This window comes from Euleptes europaea, chromosome 14 (genome assembly GCF_029931775.1).
Source record: "Euleptes europaea isolate rEulEur1 chromosome 14, rEulEur1.hap1, whole genome shotgun sequence".
In the NCBI taxonomy this organism is placed as follows: domain Eukaryota; kingdom Metazoa; phylum Chordata; class Lepidosauria; order Squamata; family Sphaerodactylidae; genus Euleptes; species Euleptes europaea.
Window position 1 is genome coordinate 11,714,452 of NC_079325.1, and position 25,679 is coordinate 11,740,130.

General features: G+C 46.2%; 1 protein-coding gene across 1 annotated transcript in view; it reads left to right on the forward strand.

Moving 5' to 3' along the window:
- The window catches only part of SNX19 (sorting nexin 19), a 41,658-nt gene extending 21,473 nt beyond the window's left edge, over nt 1–20,185 (forward strand). The window contains exons 9-11 of the mRNA XM_056860307.1: nt 17,925–18,109; nt 18,586–18,673; nt 20,050–20,185. Of these exons, the coding sequence (XP_056716285.1) occupies nt 17,925–18,109; nt 18,586–18,673; nt 20,050–20,185 (409 nt within the window). The remainder of the gene's footprint in view (nt 1–17,924; nt 18,110–18,585; nt 18,674–20,049) is intronic.
- Nucleotides 20,186–25,679: the final 5,494 nt, after the last annotated feature.

A 25,679-nucleotide genomic window follows, 5' to 3' on the forward strand; every position in this document is an offset into this window, starting at 1 on the left:
AGTAAACCCCCAGAAGAACTCTTCTCTGGCCCCAACGTGACTGCAGATCTGAAGCATGCCACCTCTTGTATACTGCAGCCATTTTGGAACATACATGGGCCCCAGGCAGACAGAGGTGTTCTGCTTGCGAAACAACTGCTCTGTCCCTAAGCCACAGCTGCTCTCCCACTTTCTAAGACCCTTTTACTGGGGTCTTGGAGTGAGCCATTAAGAGAGCCAGCGTGGTGTAGTGGTTAAGAGCAGTGGTTTGAAGTGGTGGACTCTAATCTGCAGAACCGGGTTTGATTCCCCACTCCTCCACATGAGTGGCGGAGGCTAATCTGGTGCACTGGGTTGGTTTCCCTGCTCCTACACATGAGGCCAGTTGGGTGACTTTGGGCTAGTCACAGCTCTCTTAGAGCCCTTTCAGCCCCACTTACCTCACAAGATGCCTGTTATGGGGAGGAGAAAGGAAGGCGATTGTAAGCCAGTTTGATTCTTCCTTAAGTGAATGTTGGTATATAAATGCCAACTTCTTTTCTTCTTCTGCTGCTTCTGCTTCTTCTTTTTCTGGTAAAGAATGGCTCTGCCAAAGTTTTTGATGTACAGCAGAGAATACTTAGGGGATGAGAATTTTGTTTATCTATTGGGGAAACTGGGATCCCTCTTCCATTGTAGCCTTCTTGAGAATCCAGTGTGGTGTCACAGTTGGACTGGGAATTCCTAGGTTCCCCTCTCACTAGGATGACCCTGGGCCTGTCAAACACTCTCCGTTGAACCTACCGTGTTGTTCTCTTGAGGTGCCACTGGTTGTTTTCTAATGGTTTGAGTGCAGACCAACGCGGTTACCCTCTGAAACCACCTTACAGGGTTGTTGCGAGGGTAAAGTGGTAGAGAGGACCTGAGCCCCTTGAAGGAAGGTAGGATCTAGTTGTATTCCTCATATAAACCACATTATAATTGATAGTTTCTTGACCACCCACTCCAATCCCTCCTTTCAGTTTAATCTTCCTTTCCTTGGTTTCGTCCTGCCTTTTTCTGGTTTTGCTGGAAACTCTTTCCCCACCCAGAGCCTTCTTAACATCTTTCTGAGCAAGGAGGTAGAGAGGATGAGGGACTCTGGAAATCAGCCTGAATAACTCGGGGGTGATCTGCTGTTATCTCCCTCTCCCGATAGACTTCTGTGCCAGTTCCAAGTCTAAACGCTCCCGACATCCGAGCTCCACTTCGCCTGTTGGCAGGCTGCCTCCCTTGACTAAGCCCTTCTCGTAAGTCTACTTTGCCGACCTCCTTCCCGAGTATCATTTGAGATCCACGCCGTATACAAACTGTTAATCCCAAGATAAAGAGAGGACATCTCGTCACATCCTGGCTGTCTGCGCTTGGAAACCCAAGCTGATTTTGTGCCGAGCAGCCGTGTGTGTGTGGGGGGGGGGGCGCTCTGAAGAGCGTCTTTCTGGTTAAAGGGGAAATGTGGGTGCACACAGAGAACAGGGCGGGTGTCAGGTTCCAAAGCAGGAGTTAAAATAAACGAGATGTATCCTTCTCTCGGCCGGGAGCTGAGCATCGTCCAGCCCGCCTGTGGGTCTGTCTGTCATTTCAGATTCCTTCCGATGCTTCAGTATGACAGGCGTGGAATGAAGTCTTGCAAATTGCTGCACCCCTAGTCAAAAGTTCTTTGATCAGAGATAGCAACGATCGGTCCAGTAAATGTTCCTGCTAATTGCAGCTTGCTTGGGAACTCCCTCCTTAATTGTGCATTATGTATTCCCACCGATGTATTAAGAGTTTGAAAATATTATAAAAAATACTGTTCGCACTTTGTTTGGCCCCTTTAGCTGTGAAGATGTCTTCCAACCGTTTTTTAGCCGTGGTATCCAAAAACCCTTTTAAAGCAGTGTTTTTTATAACATTTTCAAACTCTTAATACATCGCTGGGAATACATAATGCGGTAACCCCCTTTCTCTACCACTTAAGGCAAAATCAAACCGGTTTACAATCACCTTCCCTTCTCCTCCCCATAACAGACACCTTGTGAGATAGGTGGGGTTGAGAGAGCTCTTAACAGAACTGTGACTAGCCCAAGGTCACCCAGCTGGCTTCATGTGTAGGAAACCAACCCGGTTCACCAGATTAACGTCCACTGCTCATGTGCAGGAGGGGGTAATCGGACCCGGTTCTCCAGATCAGAGTCCACCACTCCAACCCACTGCTTTTAACCACTACACCATGCTGGCTCTCTACTTAGTGGTAGACCATGTGTTTGCATGCAGAGAGTTCCAGGTTCAGTCCCCGGCATCTCCAGTTAAAAGGATCAGGTTGGAGGTGATGTGAAAGACCTCCGCCTGAGACCCTGGAAAGCTGCTGCCAGTACAGGTAGACAGTAGTGGCTCAGATGTGCCAATGGTCTGACTCAGTGGAAGTCAACCAGCGTGGTGAAGTGGTTAGAAGAAGAAGAGTTGGTTTTTATATGCCGACTTTCTCTACCTTTTAAGAAGAATCAAACCGGCTTACAATCTCCTTTACTTCCTCTCCCCACAACAGACACCCTGTGAGGTAGGTGGGGCTGAGAGAGTGTGACTAGCTCAAGGTCACCCACCTGGCTTCATGTGGAGGAGTGGGGAAACCAACCCAGTTCACCAGATTAGCTTCCGCCACTCATGTGGAAGAGTGGGGGATTGAACTCGGTTCACCAGATTAGAGTCTACCACTTCAAACCACCGCTCTTAACCACTACACCACGCTGGCTTAGTTTATAAATGTTTTCCGTCGTCCTACAATTTAGGGCTGAAGCGGCAGCAGACCCAAAGATCAAGTGGCAATCTTTCCCAAAAATGATATTGCACCCTTCCCCTATCAGTTTCCACTGGCAAAGATATTCTTGCTTGTCGACACAAGAGGGCGCTGCAAGCCAGTGTCTGTTTCTCCTGTATTTATAAGCGTTGGGCACACTAATAGGGCAGTATAATAAAATAATTACATTCATTGCAAGGTGTACACATCCGGAAATAAATCTGATGAATTTATCATGGGTTGATGTACGCACATCCGGAAGCACTGTTCTGTATCAGATTGTGTGAGCAACTGTCCATGCGACAAGACTCTCGATTTGGGTTAAGAGTTTACCTCAAGCCACACAAAATATTAGATAAAAATATCTCATAAGGTTTATTTCTGGATGTGTTTTTTTTTATAACTTTCTGTATTTATGACCACCAAGGGAGGCCTATTCAAGCCGAAACACATCTCATCTAGCATTGGTCATTTACAACGATTCAAACTCACAAGATTTTTTATTTTTCTGGAAGCTAAGAGCTGCTAGCCGGTGCCTTTTATAGCTGGCACTGGGAGATGAGTGAGGGGCAGGTTAAGCGAAATAAGTTTCACATCACTGCAAGGTGGGAGAGAACTCTTGAACAACAGAGGAGGTCCCCCTGAAAAGACACTCATCAAAGAAGCTCATGAATAGCAAACTGATTCTGAATTGTACCCAGCTCTTTATGCTCTTCTTCCTAATTCTTTTTAAAACCTTAGGTCATTGATAGGCAGTTATTCAGCCCCTAATCTAACTTCAGTTACTTCCCCTACATTAAGATGGGCCTCTTCTAGGGCCCAATTTGATGCCCTTCCATCAGCTGTATTGGAAGAAAGGATGACTCTTATTTCACACTCTGTAGCAAACTTTTGCTCTTATGTCTTTTGGAAACGGAAGGCAATGATGATGAATAAAGGTCTTCTAGGTAAATCTCCAGGCTAATCAGCGTGGATGAGATGCTGTAAGCAGGATCTGTATAGTTTTATCATAGGATGTATATTTTAAGTTTTATGCTGAGCTTTGGCTGCAATAAAGATGAATGAATGAACCAAGCTCTTTCACCACTAAACTGACCTGGCTAGCCCAGGCTAGCCCAATCTTATCAGATCTTGGAAGCCAAGCAGGGTTGGCCCTGGTTAGTACTTGGGTGGGAGACCTACCAAGGAAGTTCAGGGTTGCTACGCAGAGGCAGGCAATGGCAATACACCTGTGTTCATCTCTTGCCTTGAAAACCCTACAGGGCCACCTGCCTTAGGAAAGAAAAGACGCTGCCCAAGACTTGCTTGCTGAAATCCTTAAACAGATCCTTCCCGTTCATCCATTAGATGGACCATGATCTCATCCAGCTAGGCAGCCTTGCATTTTTTTTGTTTTTTTAAACAGGGATTGCAGGAATTTTGTATTCCACCATCTTGTGCCATGTAAGCTCTGTGCGACGTAGCCCCATAAATCTGAACAGTTAGTCCCATGCTGAAGCTCTGCAAGTTTAATGTGAAAAGGGAAAATTATATTCTGTACCGAAACATAAAGTCGCCCAGCACCAAATAGCCGTTCCTCTGTCCAGAGACACTCGCTACCTTTAAATAATGGAAAAAAAAATTCCAAGATGCGGACAGCCAAAGCGTTTGCTACAGGTGGAAATAATTGTGCTGATTTATCCAAATGACCGTTTGATTTACACGGTCCAAGAAACCAGGCCAGTTGTCTTGCTTGTAATAAGTGCATTGTCACATTGCGATTTTATTGCCGAGTTTTATTGAGTCTTGGGCACACATTCTGCAGGAAATTGGCAGCTCTCTGAGAACCATTTGTTCGGGCCTTTGCCACCAGTGCTGAGGACAAACATTCAGTCCAGATGCAAAATAGCACACGCTGCTGAGTCTCTCGAAGGAAAGAAGGGACAGGATAATGGTGTAGCAGCAGGCCATAAGTTGCTGTAGGGGAATAAAGAAGACAGCTGCCCCAGTGTGGGGTAGTGGTTAGGAGCGGTGGACTCTAATCTGGAGAACCGGGTTTAATTCTCCACTCCACATGAGTGGCAGACTCTGATCTGGTGAACCGGGTTGGTTTCCCCACTCCTCCACATGAAGCCAGCTGGGTGACCTTGGGCTAGTCACAGCTCTCTGAATTCTCCCAGCCCCACCCCAGCCAGCATGGTGTAGTGGTTAAGAGCGGTTGTTTGGAGTGGTGGACTCTGATCTGGAGACCCGGGTTTAATTCCTCACTCCTCCACATGAGCAGCCAATGCCTGTATTTCCCAACCTGGAGTTAGCAACTCTAGTTAGAGGGAAAGGAAGGAAAGTATCTTGTATATCCCTCCACCCCAAATTCTCTCTCTCTCTCTCTGTCTCCCCCCCCCCCCAGTCCATTGTCAGGACCTTTCCCCTGCAGCTGTTCATTCCCAGCACCTCTGTAATCCATTCTTTGGCCTTGCTGTGATGGAGGTCGTTCCCCACCGAGGCAAATTCAGCGTGGACAATTGGGCTCCCAGTCACCAAGACAACCGTTAAATTGCCGTAGCTGCTTCTCCACCCAGTTAGGTTTCACACTCACAACTCCTTGCTGCGTCTCAGATTGTTTGGGGGCACGGAGGGGTGTCATCTCTGTTTTGGGGGGTTTAAGCCAAGCTGTGTGGCCAGTTTAATTAGCTCTCGACCCAGGGACTCTGCGCTGGGAAAGGCGAGCCCGCTGGGCCTTGTTGAATGAGAACAGGGGCAGGAGGCCTTTTGCGCTGGAACGAGAGGGGAAGGAAAGGGGAAACCTGCTCCTCCGCCTGAAACGAAGCAAAATCACCGCAGAGCTGTGTCCCCCTCTTACCCGCCCACCATATTGCTTTGGTGAGAGTTGATGTGTGATAACGCATTATGGGAGAATCTACTATTGCTATATCATAGCTGGACTGCCTCCCCAAAGATACTAAATTTACATGTGCATTTCTTTATTTCAGATAATCATATTATATACATGAAAAGCTAGCATAAGACTATATATACATCCAACCAACTTGAGGGTTCCCTTTGAAGTTTCCAACTGCTAATGATACTTGGGAGGCAGAAATTAAAATAGAATGTTATTAAAATGCTCTTCCTAACAAAAACCACACGACTTTTACCATCCTGTATCATCTATTATTGTACAATTTACTTTCGTTGGGCAAAAACGTATTGAATAAATTAGACAGGCGGAATATATTCTATCGCGTCTTTAATCCTAAGAGCAATGATTATCCAATCAGACCTTCCATTTTGAACTCCTCATCTAAATGAATGTAAGAAAATAACAGTGAAGTCTCTCAGAACTGGTAAAAAAAAAAGATATTATGGCTCAGAACCAAAGGTCTCAAGGAGGCATTAAAATGCAGTGATACCAAGGCCTAATTAATTGTTTCAAAAACCCCACAGCATAAAATGACGCCAAATAGGCCAATTCCCACAGCAGTAAAAGCAGAGGATGTAGTGATGGCCACAGGCGTAGACAGTTTTAGAAGGGGATTAGATTTGTGGAGGACATGTCTTTCAGCGGCTCCTAGGCATGGTGACTTAAGGGAACCTCCACCTGCAGAGGCAGTCAACCTCTGAATCCCAGTGCCAGGAGGCAACATCAAGGGACAGTCTTGGCCTCTGCCCTGTTGTTGGACCTCCAGAGGAGCTGGTTGGCCACTGTGTGAGACAGGATGCCTGGCTAGATGATCCACTGGTCTGACCCAGCAGGGCTCTTCTTGTGTACAGTTGCAATAGCACAAATATTGGGGGTGTAAGGGGAATGATCCCCCCCAAAAAATACATGACACCCTACTTTCTATAGCATATTCAAAATGTCATTGAGTATATATGCAGTTCTGGAGGCTTCGCTTCAAAAAGGATGTGGACAGAATGGAGAGCAGAGGAGAGCGACGAGGATGATCAGGGGCCTGGAGACCGAGCCCTATGAGGAAAGGCTGAGGGAGTTGGGAATGTTCAGTCTGGAGAAGATGAGTTGAGAGGGGACATGATTGCTCCCTTTAAGCATTTTAAGGGCTGTCATTTAGAGGAGGGCAGGGAGCTGTTCCTGTTGGCAGCAGAGGATAGGACTCGCAATAATGGGTTTAAATTGCAAGCAGAAAGGTGCCAGCTGGATATTAAGATTTTTTTTTTTTTTTTACAATAAGAGTTGTTTGACAATGGAAACAGCTACCTAGGGAGGTGGTGAGCTCCCCCTCATTGGCAGTCTTTAAGCAGAGGCTGGAAAAACACTTGTCAGGGACGTTCTAGGCCAGTGGTTCCCAACATTTTGGGCCACTGCCCCCCTTGGTTCCACAAAGTCAACCCCAGAGCCCCCTACCCTATCCTATAAAAAGCATTATTCAAAATAGGGCTTTGCATGACTCACTAGAGAAGATAATGACAAAATTTTAAAGCGGTAACAATTAATTGCACATCTATTCAAAATCAAATTAAAACTTTTTAGTTGAAATTTATTCAAAAAAATTGATGAACTTGGTCCAGTGGTACCAGCTCTTCAAAGTCTGAAAAAAAATTCTGATAATGTCTACCAAATTTGCCAGCATGGTGCCATAGCTTGATCTACTGTAAATTAGTGAACAGCATAGTTGAAGGGGCCCACCTCTAGTGCCCCCCTGCTGCCCCCTTGCCTCTTTGTGCCCCCCTAGGTAATCCCACCGCCCCCCAGGGGGTGGTACTGCCCACTTTAGGAACCACTGCTCTAGGCGTATCCTGCATTAAGCAGGGGGTTGGACTAGATGGCCTGTATGGCCCCTTCCAACTCTATGGTTCTATTATTCTTGGTGCTTCATATGCATTGTCTTGTTGTCATTCTTATAACAATCCTGCAAAGGTCAGTATTGTTATTGTCATATTGCATATGGCTTGAGGGGGATTACTTCTGAATGAGTTTTGGGCACAGATGTTATTTCTAATCTGGGATTGTATTGCTCAAGTCTTCTGGTTGCTGTGCTGGACCAGGTGTGCCACTTCTTCCAAAGTTGGACCTAAAACCAGCGTGTCCCTAATGGGCCGGGGGTCTCATCAGAAGCTTGTTGTACTATGAATGAGATGGAGATTGCAAATTGATTATCTCCCCAAAATGATGATTGAGTGGCCACATCTTGGAATTCGTCCCGGGAGAGTGATCCCTTTTCACGCATACGTCGGAGCTGTTTTATTTCCTTCCATTTCTTCACTTACAGGGAAAAAAACCAAATTAGAAAGGCTGATGTGGGTACAGCCAGGAAATGAGGCCCCTTTGCAGCTCTGAGCTCGCTGTAAGGAGTGTGTAGCTTTCTCGTGCCAAAAAAGTTGGCAAACACGAGGGACCTTTGGCGATTTCTGTGGTCCTTGCACGTGTTTTATAAAGTGCCACAGCTCCGAAATGCTTCCTGGCATCTCTGCGCCACCCGCCTGGGAAGTTGCTTGTGCAGCTGGATTGTAACTGGATTCCCTTCTCTGGGCACCTGCTCCCACCGCCAACGTGCCTGCCCTGAACAGATGCCTAAGGCAGGTGAGTCAGTCATCTTTCTGCCAGGACCTGGAGAGCCGAGCATCCAGCTGCAGAGGCCAGCCCCGCCTGGCCTCTTTTTGGATGAGTCCTCTGTGGCCAGTGGAAATATTCTGGTACCGCACAAGCAAATCTACATCCAATCTGTTAGATCAGGATTTTCTTCCTGGTCTTTTAAAATGGACTGAGCTTGACCCTTTTGTGTCCTCTTGGACAAAGATAGTAGACGGAAGACTTTCAAGTTTCCAGATTTCCTATCCAAGTTTTCCCTCAGACCTTCCTTTAGTAATGAATTAGATACTTATGGACTTAGAACAAAGGGACCATCTTGAACTGTGTGGTGATGCCAGAAGGAAATGTGCACCCTCCTTCTGGGGACAAAGCACCCCATCTTTTCCGGTGCTCCCAGATTATCTTGAATCCTTAACCATTCCAACTTTTTGCAGACTTCTTCTTGGCCAGACATAATGCTTTACCCCTCAATGAATTAACTGGCAGATTTTTGAAAACCCCAATCGAACAGAGAGTCTGCCAGTGTGGAAAGGCAAAGACAGAAACACTTAGCCACTTTTTATTCAGTTGTGATTTATATTCTTCTATAAGATCTTATTTAATAACTCCACTGATCGCTGACCATCAAATGCATTTTTCAAGCTCCTGCAGCCTCAATTTGCCTTAGGTACAAAATAAGAATCACCCGGTGCTGTAATGGGAACTTCAAAACAAAACAAATCACAGCACTCTCAATATTTAAACATGCATAGTTTAGAGAAAATGAATCATACTATAGAACATGACTAACCTATATGATAACATGCAAAGATATGACTAAACACGCAAGAGGTACTGAACAGCAACTATGTACAAAATATAGAAAGGCCAAATTAGCCAAATGGTCAAGGTGATCAAAATGGTCCCACAATGTACTGATAGTGATCATAGGTACACACAGTCCAAAGCCAAAAGCCACAAAACCGGCTTGAACAATCTCACGAATGCGACGGTTGTATTCCGTTTCGCTAGTGGTACCAAGGTAAAAAAAATCCCTTGAAAAGGGTAACTTCTTATTCCTGGTGGGACCCACAAGTCAGATGTTCAGGACTGCGTAGAAAAGGACGCAAATCCCAGGTAATTATTTTGTAATTAGCATTTTAAATGAAAATTTTATATTTTAAATAACACATCTTTTTCTCCTTTAAAATACTAATAAAAAAGAGAAGGTCAGTACCAAACAGTGAAGGGTTAACACCCCTTTCCTCCCTTACAGGACCTTGGGAAAAACTGAGGCTGTGTGGACCTGCAGTTTGCCTTTGATGGAAGGATGCAGATGTCTCATCTTTGTCACATCTGTTTGTACCCTTACTAACTGTATTTTGGGGCAGAAGACAATTTGTGAATTCTCAGCACCCTCAACAGACTAAAATTCCCAGGATTCCTTTGGGGAGGATAGCCATGGAAATCTGTTTTGTAATCGACATGTTGTCATTTGCTTTATTTAGCACATCCCTAAGGAGGTGAAATAAGTGGCCTTACTTTTATTTAGCACGTCCCTGAGGAAAGATTGCCCCAGAATAGCAGTAGATTTCTTGGTATAAGTATATGCTCTTAAATGGGCATAAAGTTTCCTTCCTATAATCTGCAGAGCTGGAAGGTGGATTGCATTTCCTTTCCCCCAAAGTCCAGGGGATCGAAGCAGAAACTGTGAATGGGGATCCATCTGCTTTTGTTCTAGTCATAGAAATAATGGCGTGCAGCCAGCCAGCCAGCCGCAAATTTGGCAGAATGGGACTTTCCCACTTCCTTCCGCCTGTGGCAGTCCCCTCCCCCAAGGAATGGCAGAGGTGTGAATCGGTAGAAATCAGCACTCCCTCTTCTTAAGATTTTTGCCTTTAAATCTTTGAAACTGTGTGGTTGGATACATTCCTCTGTGTCTTAGAGTTGACTCACGGGAAAAAGTAATAATGCTAAGAAAAGCTGAAGGTAGCAGAAAAAGAGGAAAACCCGACATGAGATGGATTGACTCCATAAAGGAAGCCACATCCTTTAGTTTGCAAGACCTGAGCAAGGCTTTTAACGATAGGACATTTTAGAGGACATTAATTCATAGGGTCGCTATGAGTCGGAAGTGACTTGACTGCACATAATGCACACACAGAGATCAAATCAAGCCTGAACCCTCCCTAGAAGCTAAAATGACTAAACTGAGGCTATTGTACTTTGGTCACTTTATGAGAAGACAAGAGTCACTGGAAAAGACAATAATGCTAGGAAAAGTTGAAGGCAGCTGGAAAAGAGGAAGACCCAAGATGAGATGTAGAAAAGAGCAAGAGTCCAGTAGCACCTTAAAGACTAACAAAAATATTTTCTGGCAGGGTATGAGCTTTCGTGAGCCACAGCTCACTTCTTCAGATGAGATGGATTGACTCAATCAGAAAGCCATGGTCCTCCATTTGCAAGACCTGAGCAAGGCTGTCAACGATAGGACCTTTTGGAGGACATTGATTCATAGAGTCGCCATGAGTTGGAAGCGACTTGATGGCACTTAACACACACACAAAATTGTGGATTGTTGGAGGCAGGATGCTTTTTCAAATGTCCCTCACGTAAAATGCATGTAGGTAACTACTTTTCTACATAAATGAAGTTTCTAAAGCACTCCAGTCCAAAATCCAACTACCTCCCTTTGCGTATGGTGATGTGGTATAAAAATCCTGCACAATGCTTAATCTGAACCGTAGGACCAACACGTGCCCCTAGTCAGTGTGATGAGAACATGTAACATAATGTGCATGTTGCAGATCTTCTTGGACTTGGTACCTCTGACTTGACCACACAAAGTCACGTCATTCCAAGTCAGGCTAATGGCTGGTCAACTGGATATCCAGGATCCCGGGCAGAAAACAATCTCTCCCAGCTTTTGTTTACCGGAGAACCTTGAACAGGGGCATGTCAGGCATTCCAGAAGAAGAAGAAGAAGAAGTGGTTTTTATATGACAACTTTCTATACCACTTAAGGAAGAATCAAACCGGCTTACAATCACCTTCCTCCCCACAACAGACACCCTGTGAGGTAGGTGGGGCTGAGAGAGCTCTAAGAGAGCTGTGACTATCCCAAGGTCACCCAGCTGGCTTCATGTGTAGGAGTGGGGAAACAAATCCAGTTCACCAGATTAGCTTTCACTGCTCATGTGGAGGAGTGCAGAATCAAAACCGTTTCTCCAGATCAGAGTCCACCGCTCCAAACCACCGCTCTTAACCACTACACCATGGTGGCTCATGAGAAGGCGTATTTCCCTCCTTTGAGCTTCAGCTCTTCCAGGGATCGGAAGGACGGTGGAAGGAGAGGAAACCTGAGCCCCTGGCCCAGCACCCTTAAGTTGCTATGACTCTCAGTGCCTCCCAAACACCTGGAGGTCTTCGGCTGGATCTTCCAACAGCTGCGAGCCAAGGACGTCATTGGCCTGGCCCCTGCGCTGCAGCAGATGTAACACTTCAGCCCCAGCAGCCAGGTCTTTCCTTTGCTTTATTACAGAAGCTATAACATTCTGGGCAGGGAGGGATTCTCCCCGCTAAGCACAAGAACAGCTGCGTAGCTGCCCCCCCTTCCAGCTGAGCGGTGTTCCAGTCGGACTGTGTTACTCACATTGGCAGGCTTACTGCATGTGCTGGCCAGAGGTGTGTCTTTTTGGCCAACAGGGGAGGACGGAGAACTACGTGTCGATGCAACCAAGGCAGCCGAGGGAGAGTTTTTCTAAGGATGGGCCTCGTAGCAGTGTACCCACAGAGCATTATCACATTGCTTTTCAGCATTTGATTGTTAATTACGCCTTGCAGTATCAGCAACACATGAACACATGAAGCTGCCTTCTACTGAATCAGACCCTTGCTCCATCAAAGTCAGTATTGTCTACTCAGACCAGCAGCAGCTCTCCAGGGTTCTCAGGCAGGGGTCTTTCACATCACCTACCTGCCTGGTCCCTTTAACTGGAGATGCCGGGGATTGAACCTGGGACCTTCTGCATGCCAAGCAACCAGGGATCAAATCTGTCTCTCCCAAAGGGTACCACCTGCCCTACCCCTGTGACCAGCCCAGAAGCTAGAGGGGGGGCTGAGGGATGGTTGTGACTACACAAAAAAGGGGGAAAGTCAGTGCACAACTTCAGTAACTTTTGAAAAGTAACTGGGGGGGGGGGTTGAGAGAGAGAGAGCGTTTTAAAACGTACCTGCTAGTATCCTTATACTTTTTCTTCTGCATGGACCTTTTCAGTCAGATCTGACCCTCCTGAGTTCCTGCAAGATGGAACTGATGAATTCAGCCTTTGGTTTATCGGAGGCCTTATCCCAGCTCACCAGAAGAGCTCTTGGAGTCTTTTAAAATATGGTTGTGCATGAAGAAATTAAAGAATTCTATAAACAACTGTTAAACGGCAAAGTTAAAGGCCTCGTCACTCACTTAAAATACAGCATCCATTTCCTGAGCCATCACACGGGATAAGAATGGCCCTTCTAAAAATAGATCCAAGTAATTTGGGTGTCCTTTTACTTTGTGTTCCAAAAATATGTAAACTTGGACGGGCCCTCTTGGTACGAGATTTTTTAGGGCAGTGGGGTTAGAACTGAGAAAGCTTTCCTTTAATCCCCACCCTCCATCCACATATTTCAAACTTTAGCGGTGATCCGTGCTGGCAGTTCTCTTGGTATGCCTGTAAATATGGTGCATTTTTACCTGACCCTTCTTCCAAGGAGCTCGGGGACAACATATGTGGTTCGCCCCTTTCCCATTTTATGCTCACATCAACCCTGTGAGGTATGGGAGATGTGAGAAAGTGACCAGCCCAAGGTCACCCAGCAAGGTCATGGCAGAAGGTGGATTTGCAGTGCAATCCCACATGGAATTACACCCTTCTAAATCCATCGAAGCCAATAAGCATAGAAGGGCATCACTCTGTTTATAGGGTTGCCAACCTCCATATACTTCATAAGATGAATCAGGTCCTAATGCCATCCGTTTGAAGGAGAAGATACATTCTTCTGCTATTTGACAGGCGATCCGCCTTGCAGCAACATAAGGATTGTCCCGATTGAAGAAGCCCCAGCGGTGAAACAGGTACAGTACCGGAAACCCATCTCGTGGAATCCAATGGCATCTTCCTTGCATAAGTGTGTGACTACATTGTTCCAATAGGATACGGACATTTCAACACATAAGAGAATTGTGATTTTTGTATAAATATTGGTATCCACTCCATGTATGGACTTGATTCATCTTATGTATTGTTTTTTTTTAAAAAAAGAATTTTTATTATTTTCCATAAAATCATATATAAGCTTTTCAACAAATATTCAAAAATAACTCCATAGACATTCTTAACAAAGTATAGTGTTGAAAATATATCATTATTAAGTGATTAAATAATGAAAACGTCCCCTTTATCCTTCATCTTATGTATTGTTAAGAATGATTACTCTTAGAGACAATTATATGGAGTAAATACTTTATTGAGTTACATTGTATAGCATTGGAAGCATTCATTAGTATTTAAGAATAATTCTTTAATATATTATTTAGCCATCAGGGCTGGCGTTGTTTGAGAACCTCCAGGTACTAGCTGGAGATCTCCTGTTATTACAGCTGATCTCCAGCCAATAGAGATCAGTTCACCTGGAGAAAATGGTCACTTTGGCAATTGGACTCTATGGCATTGAAGTCCCTCCCCAAACCCCGCCCTCCTCAGGCTCCACCCCAAAAACCTCCCGCCGGTTGCGATAAGGGACCTGGCAACCCTATCTACTTAGGACTGCACCATGGGTCTCCCAGTGTCTACTCTAACCACTGCACCATATTCACTATCATTGTAGAGGTGAGATGCTGGCCTGTTACTCGTCATGACTACTAAATGTGGCCCAAGGGAATGTTGAACAGAGACTATCATGCTCAGATGGAGAATGGCTTCATCATCTTGTTTTAATTTGAATTACTTGGTCAATTTGAATTATTTAAACAGTCTCCTTTGGGTCTGTTTTGTGGTCAGACGTTTGAACAAATAAAAGAGGAATGTAGAGTGAGGCTGCCCAGAAATGCAGCAGATGAATGTGGAGCTCGCAATGGATGGTATTACTTTGGCTTAATTGTTAGTTGTTGTTGGCCTTGGCAGAAAGGATGCATCTTCTTTCTCTGGATTAGTGATTGGTGGGCCCCCGGGCATGCTGCTGCGCTCCACTTGAACTGGTCCTCTAGATCATATGAAGAGCCCTGCTGGATCAGACCAAAAGTCTGTCTGTCCCCAATCTTATGTTCAGCCACCGGTCCAGGAAGTTCACAAAGAGGGATGAAGGTGAGAATGCCTCCTCTCCATTTGTATGCTGCCTCTGCACATAGAGGTTCTCTGAATGTGAGATAAGGTTGCTGGCCCTAGGTTGGGAAATACCTGGAGATTTTGGGGGTGGATTCTGAGGAGCGTGGGGTTTGGGGAGGGGAGGGACTTCAATGGGGTTTAATGCCATAGAGTTTGCCTTCCAAAGCATCCATTTTCTCCGAGTGAACTGATCTCTGCCTCCTGGAGATCAGCTGTAATAGCGGGAGATCTCCAGCCACCACCTGGAAGTTGGCAACCCTGGTGTGAGATATTTTAAGAGGAGCAGGGCCAGGTCTGAAATTTGCATCCCCTGATCCAATGTAGACTGGCAAAGCAGCCTAGAAAGTTCAGAGCCCTCTCTCTGATCACTGCAGGGTCAGGAAGGATTGTAGCTCCGCTAAACAAACACTTCATCATCCTGTCCCGCAGCCAGGGGTACAGAACACATTGTTCGTGGTTTATACCATTGTAAACTTTTACAGGGTAGGCGAGAGGAACATTTCCAGTAAAATATCGAGACGCTTTCTTCTGCTCTTGGCTGGCTCTCGAGAAGGGCTTGGAGTGCTTCATAGTTGCTGATTTATTGGCGGTTTGATTTTTGTTCTCTCCCTCGCAAGACAATTTAGCAACTTGCTCGGCAAACTTTAGTTGGCACGGCAGGCTTCTGGGTCCGGGTTTTTGTGAGCAGGAGAGGAAAGGCAGTGGTCCTAAAGCCAGGGAACTGGGGCATCTGCTTTGCTTGCAGAAGTCCCCAGGTTCAATCCCCAGCATCTCCAGTTAAAAATTAAAAAAATAAAATAAAACAGGTGGCAGATGATATGAAACATCTGTTTGAGACCCTGAAGAGAGTCTGCCATTCAGAGTCTACTGTGCTGACCTTGATGGACCAATGGTCTGACTTAGCATAATGCAGTTTTGCGTGTTCATTTTATCCCCCCCTCCTTCCACATGGTATATGTCAGGGATGGGGAACCTCAGGCCCGGGGGCCATATGCGGCCCCCGAGGACATTTTTTGTGGCCCTCGGGAACTCTGGGGCCCCGCCGCGGAGGCTTGGCATAGGGCGGCCCTCCCTGAGGGTGTTCCTGGGGCCATGGCTTGCAGGGGTGCTGTGGTGCCCTTTTGGCCTCCTCTCGCCGACTGATGGCTGTTGGCCGGCGAGAGGAGGGAGAGGGACGCTTCCCCCAAGGTTGCCCCCTATAGACGCAGCGTGCAGGAACGCAGGGGCACACTGTAAGCCCCTCTTGCTGTCTGTCGGCTGTTGAGCAGCGAGAGGGGGGGGGAAGAGGCCCGCGGCTCCCGGCGGCAGAGCATGCACGCAGGAGCCGATCGGGCTTCAGGGGGCCTTTTGTGGACTCTGGGGCGGGGAAGGCATGGAGCCTGGGGCCAGGTCGCGTGGGGCCGGCGGATGTGTGTGTGTGTGGGGGGGGAAGGCTTTTCTCTCCCCCTCTCTTTCTGTCTCTTTGTCTGTCTCCCTCCGTCCTTTTCTTCCTCTCCCTCTTTCCATTTCTTTCTCCCTCTCTCCCTTTTCCTCTTTCTCTGTTTTCCTTCCTTCCTTGCCGATCGACCGCGGGCTGCTCCTCCCTGGCACCTTGTTTGCTTGGGCCCACCGCTGGCTGCCCTCCTGCCTGGGAGGGGGGGAGGATCGGGGGAGCCCTCCAGGCCTTCTCTGCGTGGCCTCGCCTGGGGTTGCCAACCTCCAGGTGGTGGCCGGAGACCTGGCAACCCTAGCCTCTCCCCCCCCCCACGGGGAGATCTACACCTGGTATGGCCCCCGAATGATGTTATAAATGTGCAAATGGCCCTTGGCAGGAAAAAGGTTCCCCGCCCCTGGTATATGGGATTCTCATTTCCCCATTTTTTTCCTTATAACGACTCTTTGGAGGGAGCCCCTGTGGCGCAGAGTGGTAAGCTGCAGTACTGCAGTCAAAACTCTGCTCATGACTTGAGTTCAATCCCGATGGAAGTCGGTTTCAGGTAGCCGGCTCAAGGTTGACTCAGCCTTCCAGCCTTCCGAGGTCGGTAAAATAAGTACCCAGCTTGCTGGGGATAAAGGGAAGATGACTGGGGAAGGCACTGGCAAACCAAGTCTGCCTAGCAAATGTTGTGATGTGACGTCACCCCTTGCACAGGAGACTATCTTTACCTAACAACCCTTTGACAGAATGTTACTGACTCAAGGACACTCAGTAAGCTTCCTAACAGTTTGAGGGTTCGAACCCAGGTTTGGCCTCGATCCTAGTCCAACAATTGTAACCACACTGACTCTCGACACCGTCTTGATTTGTCCATAAGGTTGGTTAACCTGTCAGGTGGAGACGAGGGTACAGGGCATCCCAACTCAGCTCCTTCGCATTGCTCACTCCTTCTGGCTGGGCTCCTTCACTTAACCTTGGCCTCCCATTGTCGTAAGCTCTGGTATGAAGAAGCTCTTTTTAGCCACAATTTCATTCCTCCATCAGCCTGGGTTTCAAAGGGAGGCCCGATGACTGCACCCTCGAGTTATGCGTTTCCAAAAGGGAAGCCGACACCCCTTGCTCGCGCTCTCTCCTCTTATGCTGTCTGGTTCAAAATTGCTCGGGTCCGGTGGGGCCAGTTTCTCTTTGGAAGTCCAGGTCGTGGTTCAGCTATGGGTTGGCTTTCTTTTTACATTCGCCACTGAGCTATTTTTTGTTGGCCTACAAATAGCCATTTCTCAAGCACCCCAAATGCAGCCTACATAGAGTGTTTGGGTCCCTTTATTTTTAGCTTGTTGTCTGTTCCTGGATATGGGCTGTTGAAAGCCAGCGTGGCATAGTGGTTAAGAGTGGTGGTCTCTAATCTGGAGAACTGGGTTTGAGTCCCGACTCCTCCACATGAGCGGCGGTCTCTACTCTGGAGAACCGGGTTTGATTCCCCACTCCTCCACATGAGCAGCAGTCTCTCATATGGAGAACCGGGTTTGATTCCCCACTCCTCCACCTGAGCGGTGGACTCTAATCTGGAGAACCAGATTTGATTCCCCTCTCCTCCACATGAAGCCTGCTGGGTGACCTTGGGCTAGTAACAGTTCTTTCTCAACTCAGTCCCACCTACCTCACAAGGTGTCTGTTGTAAGGAGAGGAAGGGAAGGAGATTGTAAGCCAGTTTGATTCTCCTTAAAAGGTAATGATAGTCGGCATGTAAAAACCAAATAATCATCATCTTTTTCTTCTATATTTGGGTTTGAAACAGTGGAGAGGGGTGATTTTGGCACTTTAAACCAAGGAATCTGTGTCTCATTTCCCCCCAATATACAACAGGTGGTTAGAAGTGCAAGTCGATTATCTGACTTGCACTCAGCGCTGGGTCCAGTACCTCCGGTTGCTTCAGGAGTCGATATGGCCCGGTGGAGTCCTGCCAGGGACGCCCAAGCCTCTCAGGACAGAAGAGCAGAAAGCGGAGGCAGAAGAGCAGGCCTTGCAGATTCTCATGGGGATCTTGCCCGGTGAGTTGCCCACTTTATGAACACATGAACACATGAAGTTGCCTTATACTGAATTGGACCCTTGGTCCATCAAAGTCAATATTGTCTACTCAGACCGGCAGCGGTTCTCCAGGGTCTCAGGCAGAGGTCTTTCACATCACCTACTTGCCCAGTCCCTTTAACTGGAGATGCCAGGGATTGAACCTGGAATCTTCTGTATGCCAAGCAGGAGATACCCTGTCTCAACAAGAATCTTTTTCTAGAACCAGGATTTGGAAACGCAGGATGATTGATTTGTTTTAAGGCTGGACTAAAGATCTATAACTTAAAAGTATGTTCATTCAAGAGTTATTTCACATTAGGTGGTATTTCTGTACTCTCCAAATGCTTTCTTGGTATCCAGAGTGAAATCCCAATAGGCAGTCTAAGAGCCGTTTGAGTCATGTTGTAATGCTCGTCTTGTCATTGGAATTCACGCCAATCTCTGATGTTCACAGAAATAATCCTAGAAATCCTTGGAACTGGTAAATGTCAAGAAAGCTGGAGCCTGGTGCTGGAGTCCATGCAACATCCCATCATAAACAGGTAAGCATGACAAACTTGCATTGTTAACAGGCTGATAAAGAAATATTTGTGGTGAATGGTTTTTAAAAATTCCTTTGGGTGGAATTCTGTAGGGTTGGGGGGATGGGATTCAGTGGAATTTAGTGTTTTAGTAATGGCATGAGAAAGGTATCATTGTCTCCAGTGTGTATTGAGTGGTAAAGGGGCAGACACTGTCTTCTAGGGCAGAATGGAGAAGTGTAGAAGTGCCCAGGGACCCTGTATTGTGGGCACAAGCACCACATCCACATCTCTTAGTTCTCAGTTCTCCACGACACATTAGCATCACATGCGTAAGGTTTTTTTGTGTGCGTGTAACTACAGTAGAGAAATGCTTCCTGTTTTCACAATGAAGCTGCATTCTGGACCAGGTCCAAAGCTCTTGTCTCCCGGGGAGGAACTAGTCTCTGTGATGGAGCTCAGCACACAGATCTCAGAACATTTACAGCAAACATGGGGCGTCCCATTCTTAACAAACCTTGTGGGTCATCAGCTTCTGTATGACCTCTTGAGATGGATGGTTGTAGTGTGTTTGACAGATGCTTTAGCTGAATGGTTGTAGTGTGCGTGACAGATTATTCAAAGAATGTACGGAAAGTAAGAGAGGAAGTTGCAACTCTCTACCATGTCTATAATTTCACAGGATTCAAAGTGAAACATAGGTATGAAATGAGGATTAACCAATATGGAACCCTTAACACTTCTCCTGAACACACATGAAGCTGCCTTATACTGAATGGACCCTTGGTCCATCAAGGTCAGTATTGTCTGTTCAGACTGGCACCAGCTCTCCAGGGTCTCAGGCAGAGGTCTTTCCCATCACCCACTACCTGATCCTTTCAACTGAAAATGCTGGGGATTGAACCTGGGACTTTCTGTATGTAAAGCTGATGCTCTACCTCTGAGCCATGGCCCCTACCTGCAAACTATGTGACCTAACTACCTAACCCAACAGCCTTTTGTTTGATAAATATCTTCGATCGTTTCTCACAAACTCCTTATATGAATGTTGCCCCACACATCTAGAGAGCCAGGTGGTGTAGTGGTTAGGAGCAGAGGATTCTAATCTGGAGAACCATCAAGATCCATCAAGGTCAGTATTGTCTACTCTGACTGGAGCTCAGTAGGAGAGTATGCAGAAGATGTGACATCCAGGTTCTGGCATGAGCAATGAAAAGATCTCAGGGAGTGAGCATTGGGGAAGACCTTCCTGCTTGAGATCCTGGAGAGCTGCTGCCACTTAAAAGTGTACAGTACTGAGCTAGGTAGGTCAGCAGGCTAAGACAGCTTCTAATGGTCACCTCCATGGGCATAGCCATCAAACTTCCTTTTAATTTTCTCTTTCTCCTCGTTTTCAGGCACATGGTCTACTGTCTTGCGGACAGTCTACTGGAGTTTTTGATCCCTGAGCTCCAAGCAGATAAACCCCAACCGACGCCAGTAGCTTCTTCTCTCCGTGGAGTAGTGGAGAGATCTAGCTTTTCGTCGCACTAACTTGGACTAGTGCTGCCGACAGCCAAGGAGAAGAGAACCTGAAAGCATTGATTGTTTGACATTACATGTCCAGTGCATTGAGCCAAGGGCTGCTGGGGAAAGCCCGTGAGACAGAACTTCTTCTAGCAATTGCTTTATCCACCTGTGGTCCAACGGTCTTATCTTGTATGGTAAAAGAGTCTCCATTCCGTAACGCAGACGCAGTTCTCTGTCCGAAAACACCTCCTCTTTGAAGAGGTTAAGAACCCTCTTAATAGGACAAGATCCCATTGACATTGCTGGATAGGTGTAATGTAACATCTTGTGTATCTTTTCCAACTGTGGTTTGCTTTGACTCAGCGCATACGTAGGTGGGCATTCCTTGTCATGATCTCTGTTGACACATATTTATAATTACGAGAAGAAAGGCAACCTTCCCTGTTGAGTAAATAAATTTGTCCTCTCTCGTTCGGTGCCTTGTGTAAATGTCCTTGATATTCCTGTCTTTCTTCCAGCACAGAAGTAATTGCAGTTTGGTGCAATTACCCTGAGCAAGTGGCATCTGCAAGAATTTGCAGAGCATGGAGAGAAGGGAGAATCCCATCTAACCCCGTAAATCGGGCCATTAAAAAAACTATGATAAATTGGGATTGTTTCTCCTATTTCTTAATATAGGGTTGCAGTAAAGCTAGAATCAAGCTTCTGCTGAGGAGAGCGGATTATAAGAATGACTACATACATACATACATACATACATAAGCTAGAATCAAACCAGACCCAGTAGCATCCTAAACTTGTACACAACTAAGAACTATTATCTATCACTGGACCCTTGCTCTTTTCTACTATCATGACTTGGTGAGACATCATTGAGGAGACTGTTCCAGTCTCTGGATGCCACCACCAAAAAGGCCCCACACTAGTAGTTCAAGTATAGAGCCTTACCAGACAATCTAAAAAGACAGGGAGATTGGTTTGGGGAAAAGTTTCCTAAGGTACACCTTGCCCAGGCTGTTCGGTACTCAAAAGTAATAACCAACACTTTGCATTGGAGTTGCCAGCTGACACACAACTAGTGTAGGCATGCAAAGATAAAAGTCACATGCTCTTTGCTGCCTGGTTACAAACAGGAGATCAGAGCTCTGCAAATTGGGATGGTTTCTCCTATTTCTTAGTATAGGGTTGCTGTAAAGCTAGAATCAAACCCGACCCATAAATCAGGCCATTGCATCCTAAATGTGTACACAACCAAGAATTATTATATATTATGACTTGGGGAGCCATCATTGAGGAGACTGTTCCAGTCCATGGATGCCACCACCAAAAAGGCCCTACACTAGTAGTTCAAGTATAGAGCCTTACTAGGCAATCTCAGAGGACAGGGAGATTGTTTTGGGAGAAGGTTCTCTAAGGTACACCTATTCGGTACTCAAAAGTAATAACCACCACTTTGTATTGGGGTTGGCAGCTGACAGGCAACCAATGTAGGCATGCCAAGATAAAAGTCATGCTCTTTGCTGCCTGGTTATGGACAGGAGGTCAGAGTTCTGCACCAACAGGTGCTACCAAATTCTTTTCAAAAGCAGACCCCAGAAACCAAGCTAGGACAATAAACCCAACTAGGGCCACTGAAAAGAAAGGCACGGTGAGCTCGGTAGCACAACTCGAAGAGGAATGTGTTTTAAAGGATGGGGGAAGTTCAAGCCCCAAATTAAAACAATATTAATTTTGTTGTAAGATGAGGATGAAACCCTATACCGCGAAGTGCTTGGGTCATATATTATTCCAGATTAGACATGACACAGAAAGACCCCCAGATGCCATCGGAAACCCATTACCTATGACTAAATGAACATTTGGGCAACAGATGATGCGATGATCGCTGCGAGAGCCGAGTTCCCTTCCATAATATCCACCCCGGGCTAGACTGGGCCATTTCCAGTGTCAACAGCTTTAAGATTAAGCGCTTATCCTCACAATGTGTACGGTGTAATTAATACCAGATCCAACCGGGAACTCTAGTCTTGGTACCCGTTGCCATGTCTGAGAGGGTCTATCTGCTGGATTAGGGGTAGGTCTAATGAGATTTCCCAACCTGTTAGGACCTGGAGCCCTGGCCTTGGTAGGATATTCAATGTCCGTAGATGGCAAAAATATCAGAAAATATAAAATATAATTGCACCTGCATCTCTTCTTTTTTTCTTCTTTGCCGTCAAGTCACAGCCGACTTACGGCGACCCCGTAGGGCTTTCAAGGCAAGAGATGCTAAGAGGTGGTTTGCCATTGCCTGCCTCCGCGTCGTGCCCCTGGTATTCCTTGGAGGTCTCCCATCCAAATGCTAGCAAGGGTCGACACCCCATCTACCTCACAAGGTGTCTGTTGTGGGGAGGGAAAAGGAAGGAGATTGTAAGCCGGTTTGATTTTCCTTAAAGGTAAAGAAAATCAGGATATAAAAACCAACTCTTCTTCTACATGGACCTTTCCAGTCAGATCTGATCCTCCAAAGTTGTTCTTCTTCTAACTGACTTACAGTGGTCTCGGTCTGAGCCTTCAGTTATGCATATTGCACTGAAATATGTGCACTATTTCATAAAAGAAGCAAGTGTTGAGTAGGTGAAGCAAGGGAGATAATAAAAGAATTCATCAACATTCCACACGGTTCATTTTTCCTGACCTGTACCCTCACCAGTTTGGTACCAGAGGTACCAAATTCAGTCATGGCAAATTAAAACTTGTAAACTAACTATCACCCGCAGCATCTGTGGAATGTCCATTAAACTCTTAAAAGATACAGCCTAAAAAGCTATCAGCAGCAGCTTAAACGTTGCAAAATAATTCAAGGAACTATCAACCGAGCACTATAAGCAAGTAGAACTAAGATTTCAGAGTAGGGTTGCCAGGTCTGTCTTCACCACCGGCGGGAGGTTTTTGGGGTGGAGCCTGAGGAGGGCGGGGTTTGGGGAGAGAAGGGACTTCAATGCCATAGAGTCCAATGGCCAAAGCCACCGTTTTCTCCAGGTGAACTGATCTCTGTCGGCTGGAGATCAGTTGTAATAGCAGGAGATCTCCAGCTACTACCTGTGTTATACCGGAAAGCACATCCTTGTAACTTGCCTGTAACTTTCAGTTACACTTGGATGTTTTATGGCAGCATTACATCAATATATTGCTGTGTAAATCAATCCAACAAAACCACTTGGAATAACTCATCCTACAGGAGGGATTCTCATTTCAGGCTCCTGCTGGAGTCTCACAGGTTACTAAGGTATACTTTACTGAAAATGAACTGACAACGTGTTGCGTTCTATATATTGTTTTTTCCAGAATAACGGACTCTATAAGAAACCCATTTGGGATTCATTATTTGACTTATTGGACTGCTGATACACAGTTATGGATATGTGAAGCAAACACTCCTAACAGGAATTGCTTATTTGTTTATTTAATTTTGACATGAATTATATCTGTGAAGTAAACAGCTCCATTGATTTATATTGTGGTGTATAATTTGTATTTGTAATACCTAATATGGTGCATATTGATTTTTGAATAGTAATACTTGTATAATTACGAGCAAAGTGTGCTGTTATTTAGGATTGATTACCTGGAGGTTGGCAACCCTATTTCAGAGGCTGCTATCGGGCAGATTTAAAAAGGTAACTGAAAAGCAGATGACTGTTGAAGTAGCTCGGGGCCTCGACCCTTGTCCTTTGTACGGCTCCAGCAACTAATGTTGGGTCTCGTTTGAAGAAATCTGTGTGAAGACTCCTCCTTTCCTGTTTCCTCCCAGCCCTTCCATTCTCTTCCTCTCATTTCACAGGACCGGGCAAAAGAGCGGTCGAGTATCACTTGACCAAAGAAATCTCCCTTCCTGTCCCCAGGACAGAGAGAGCAGGGAGGTACCGAATGGCCATCCTTGAAAGAGGACAGAAGTGGAGGAAGATCAAAGAACATAAACGTTCAGGATATTTCTTTTTTACAAGGACCAGCAAAGCAGACCTCTTTTCGCTCAAGTGCCCAGGTCTCTCACAGAACCTCCCTGGTCATGGGCCTCCCCCTTGGCCGTTCTTATTTCCCTTTAAAATCAACAAAAGGTCTTCAAAGAGGGCTCTCTTGACTCAAGATGGCGGAAGGGCAGACACTTGTATGTGCGTTTAGCGCAAAGAAGGAGGTCGCAGCGGTTTGCTTGCCAAGATGGCCTTTCAGCGCAGCCACTCCACATTTCGAACCAGATGGGATGGAGCACTTGAAATCTCAGTGCTCTTTATTTCTGAGCTTTTAATTCCCCACCCCCACCCCAATTCTCTTCTGCTGGAGTCTTCATTCCCTCCACGGCTCATTCGCTCCCCCTTCTGCTTCTACGCCTCTTAATTTTATTTTATTTTTTATTTGGGTCTGTGAGAAAGGCGATTTAATCCCCTTGTACTGCAGATTAAGTCTATTATCACTGCCCCGGCTCTGACATTTTCTCAGAGAAGCGCACAGCTGGGACCTTGCAAGAGGCTTTCCAGTATCTCCACTTTTATTTGTTGCAAGCGAAACATCCAGATGTGACCTTTCCCTCAAGCATGTAGGATCACACCTATAGGCAAAGGCTTGTATAATGCAGACTGCTAAGAGCCATGCAAAAAATCAGCAAGACAAAGGAGGGGAACATGAGGGGAAGAAAAAGGACCAAAGCAAGTGGTTAAGACCTGGGTCTCCAACACCAAATCTCTGAAGCATGGACTCAGCATGTGAAAATGGATGGGAATTTTGTATTTGCAAGGCCAGAGTAGATTTCTCAATGCAGCATCTAGATCCACTGTCTTGATACACATTTGATCTTTTTGGAAGGCCAAGATCCTCCACACCTTCTCCATACAATCATTGGCCTCCTCCATAGGGCCTGTGTGCCTCCAGAGTTAGAAGAAGAAAAGCTGGTTTTTATATGCTGACTTCCTCTACCTTTTAAGGAGACTCAAACCGACTTACAATCTCCTTCTCTTCCTCTCCCCACAACAGACAGCTCGTAAGGGAGGTGGGACTAAGAGAGTTCTGAGAGAACTGACTAGCCCAAAATCACCCGGCAGGCTTCATGTGGAGGAGTGGGGAAACCAACCCGGTTCACCAGATTAGAGTCCACCACTCATGTGGAGGAGTGGGGAATCAAACGGTTCTCCAGATCAGAGTCCACTGCTCTTAACCACTACACCACGTTGGCTCTCCTTAGGAAGACCTTATGCCAGTTGCTTTTCCTGCTTGACTCTTGAGTTTGATCCTGATGGAAGTCGGTTTCAGGAAGCCGGCTTAAGGACGACTCAGCCTTCCATCCTTCCAAGGTCGGTAAAATGAGTACCCAGCTTGCTGGGAGTAAGGTGTAGATGACTGGAGAAGTCAATGGCAAACCACCCCGTAATCAAAGTCTGCCTAGCAAACGTTGGGATGCGATGTCACCCCAGGAGTCAGTAATGACCCAGTGTTTGCACATGTCTCCCCTCAACCTTCTCTTCTCCAAACTAAACAAACCCAACTC